The sequence below is a fragment of the Geospiza fortis genome, unplaced genomic scaffold (assembly GCF_000277835.1).
Source record: "Geospiza fortis unplaced genomic scaffold, GeoFor_1.0 scaffold289, whole genome shotgun sequence".
Classification (NCBI taxonomy): domain Eukaryota; kingdom Metazoa; phylum Chordata; class Aves; order Passeriformes; family Thraupidae; genus Geospiza; species Geospiza fortis.
The window spans coordinates 1,214,235-1,216,868 of NW_005054478.1; the positions used below are offsets into that span (position 1 = coordinate 1,214,235).

Genomic DNA, 2,634 nt, shown 5'->3' on the forward strand with positions numbered 1-2,634 from the left:
GCCCGGGGGAGCCGGGGGGGCCCGGCCGGCCGGGCAGCCCGTCCTTGCCGGGGGGACCGGGCCTGCCCGGGGACGCCACCATCTCCAGCGGGAAGTGCAGCCGGGAGGTGTAATACGCCATCCGCTCTGCGGGGACACGGGGACAAAAACGGAGCTCAGCCGGCGGGGACAGGGTGGGGACACGGGGAGGGTCCCCAGGCCTTGTCACCACGCTCAGTTACCGTCGAACATCTTGTTCAGCTCCTGGCGGATGAAGCGCTTGATCTCGTCGTAATTCACCACATCTCCCTGTGGGGACACGAGGGGACACGGGAGGGGACACAGGAGGGGACACAGGAGGGGACACGGGAGGGGACACGGGAGGGGACACGCGAGGGGACACACAAGGGACACACAAGGGGACAGCCTCACCTTCTGTCCGGCCGGGCCCGCAATGCCCGGTTTTCCTGGGGGTCCCTGGAAAACAGGAGCAGTGTGACAGGGATGTCGCCCCACCCAGGCCAAGGGGTGACAAAATCTGCGTCCAGCAGGGCAGGAAAGCTCCGGAGAACCCTGCTCACCTCCTTCCCAACGGGTCCGTCCGGTCCCTGCTCTCCCTATGGGGACAAAAGGGACAGTGTGAGGTGGTGACACCACGGGGCCACCCCCGAGGTCCCCACGCTCCGGGGTGCAGGGTCCTGCTGTGCTCACCGGTGGTCCTGGGTGTCCTGGGGGTCCCGGCTGTCCTGGCATTCCCGGCAGACCCCGCTCGCCCACGGAGCCACGCTCACCCTTCAGCCCCTGCGGGGAGAAGGGACCGGGAGCACCGGGAGCACCGGGATCAGGGGATCCCAAATCCCCAAATCCTCACCCCAAAGCCCCTGTGGGGATGAGGAACTGGGAGCACTGGGAGCACCGGGATCAGGCCATCCCAAATCCCCAAATCCCCAAATTCCCACCCCAAATCCTCACCCCAAAGCCCCTGTGGGGATGAGGAACTGGGAGCACTGGGAGCACTGGGAGCACCGGGATCAGGCGATCCCAAACCCCCAAATCCCCACTCCAAAGCCCCTGCGGGGAGGAGGGACTGGGAGCACCTGGAGCATCGGGATCAGGGGATCCCAAATCCCCAAATCCCCAAATTCCCACCCCAAATCCCCATCCCAAAGCCCCTGTGGGGAGGAGGGACAGGGAGCATCGGGATCAGGGGATCCCAAACCCCCAAATCCCCAAATTCCCACCCCAAATCCCCACTCCAAAGCCCCTGCGGGGAGGAGGGACCAGGAGCACCGGGAGCATCAGGATCAGGTGATCCCAAACCCCCAAACCCCAAATCCCCACTCCAAAGCCCCTGTGGGGAGGAGGGACCGGGAGCACCGGGATCAGGGGATCCCAAACCCCCAAATCCCCACCCCAAAGCCCCAGCCCTGGCAGTACTCACCACCCCAGCCAGGCCAGCAGGGCCTGGCTGTCCTGGGCTGCCAGGGGGACCCTGGGGACAGAGACAGGGCGGTCAGCTGGGGAGTCACCGCTGGTGTCCCCACCCCCTGCCCCCAAGGGATCCCCACTGGGATCCCCCCGTTGTGGGGGCAGCAACTCACGATGAGCCCTGGGGGTCCCTGCCGGCCTTGGGGTCCCATGGGTCCGGGGTCACCCTGAGGAAGGCAAGGTGAGGAGGAGGAGGATGAGGAAGGCAGGGTGGTGACGAGGGGGTGCCCAGGGGTCACCCAGCCCTCGCTCACCTCAGCTCCTGGCCGGCCCGTGCTGCCCGGGGGGCCGGGTTTGCCACAGTCGCCCTAAAAGGAGGAAGGGACAGTGAGGGGAGTCCTGGCCAGGCCCTGGGGATGTCACCAGGCAGTGTCACCACGGCTCACCTTCGGTCCTGGCAGCCCTGGGTGTCCTGTCTTGCCCTTGAAGCCCTGGGGAGAGAAAAGAGCTGGGTGGGGGTCCTGGGGTGATGCCAGGTGACCCTGACCCTGCAGTGCTGGTCCAGGGCCACCACCCTCAGCTCGGTGTCACCAGGAGCGCGTGAGGGGACAGTCCTGGCTCAGGGGAGCCCGGCTTGGCTGCCAGGCACAGAGCACGAGGGAGGGGTGACAAGGAGGGCTGGCACTCACCGGAGGACCCATCATCCCTGGTGGCCCGGGGGGACCGGGGTCACCCTGGGGACAGAGAGAGACAGGGCTGGGGGGTGTCCTGGGGGCTGCAGGGTGGCTGCCCCCCGCCAAAACCCAGCCTCACCCTCAGCCCTGGCTTGCCGTCCTTGCCATCCAGTCCTTCCAAGCCAGCAGGGCCCTGCGGGGACAAGGTGACAGTGACAGAGGGAGGGCGGCATTGGGGAGCACTGGGGGTGCCTGAGGGACTTGCTCAGGGCACCCCAGACCATGGGAACAGATCCTTGAGAATGGGAACAGATCCCTGGGAATGGGAACAGGTCCTTGGGAATGGGAACAGGTCCTTGGGGACGGGAACAGGTCCCTGGGAATGGGAACAGGTCCTTGGGAATGGGAACAGGTCCTTGGGGACGGGAACAGATCCCTGGGAATGGGAACAGGTCCTCGGGAATGGGAACAGATCATTGGGAATGGGAACAGATCCCTGGGAATGGGAACAGGTCCTCGGGAATGGGAACAGATCATTGGGAATGGGAACAGA

At 65.9% G+C, this 2,634-nt stretch overlaps 1 protein-coding gene across 1 annotated transcript in view; it reads right to left on the reverse strand.

The window, feature by feature from the left end:
• The window catches only part of COL16A1 (collagen type XVI alpha 1 chain), a 26,822-nt gene that overhangs the window by 604 nt on the left and 23,584 nt on the right, over positions 1-2,634 (reverse strand). Inside the window, exons 40-49 of the mRNA XM_031063041.1 lie at positions 2,221-2,274; positions 2,097-2,141; positions 1,854-1,898; positions 1,722-1,775; positions 1,581-1,634; positions 1,421-1,471; positions 691-780; positions 561-596; positions 222-456; positions 3-126 (exon numbers count right to left, since the gene is read on the reverse strand). Coding sequence (XP_030918901.1) covers positions 3-126; positions 222-456; positions 561-596; positions 691-780; positions 1,421-1,471; positions 1,581-1,634; positions 1,722-1,775; positions 1,854-1,898; positions 2,097-2,141; positions 2,221-2,274 — 788 coding nt within the window. The remainder of the gene's footprint in view (positions 1-2; positions 127-221; positions 457-560; positions 597-690; positions 781-1,420; positions 1,472-1,580; positions 1,635-1,721; positions 1,776-1,853; positions 1,899-2,096; positions 2,142-2,220; positions 2,275-2,634) is intronic.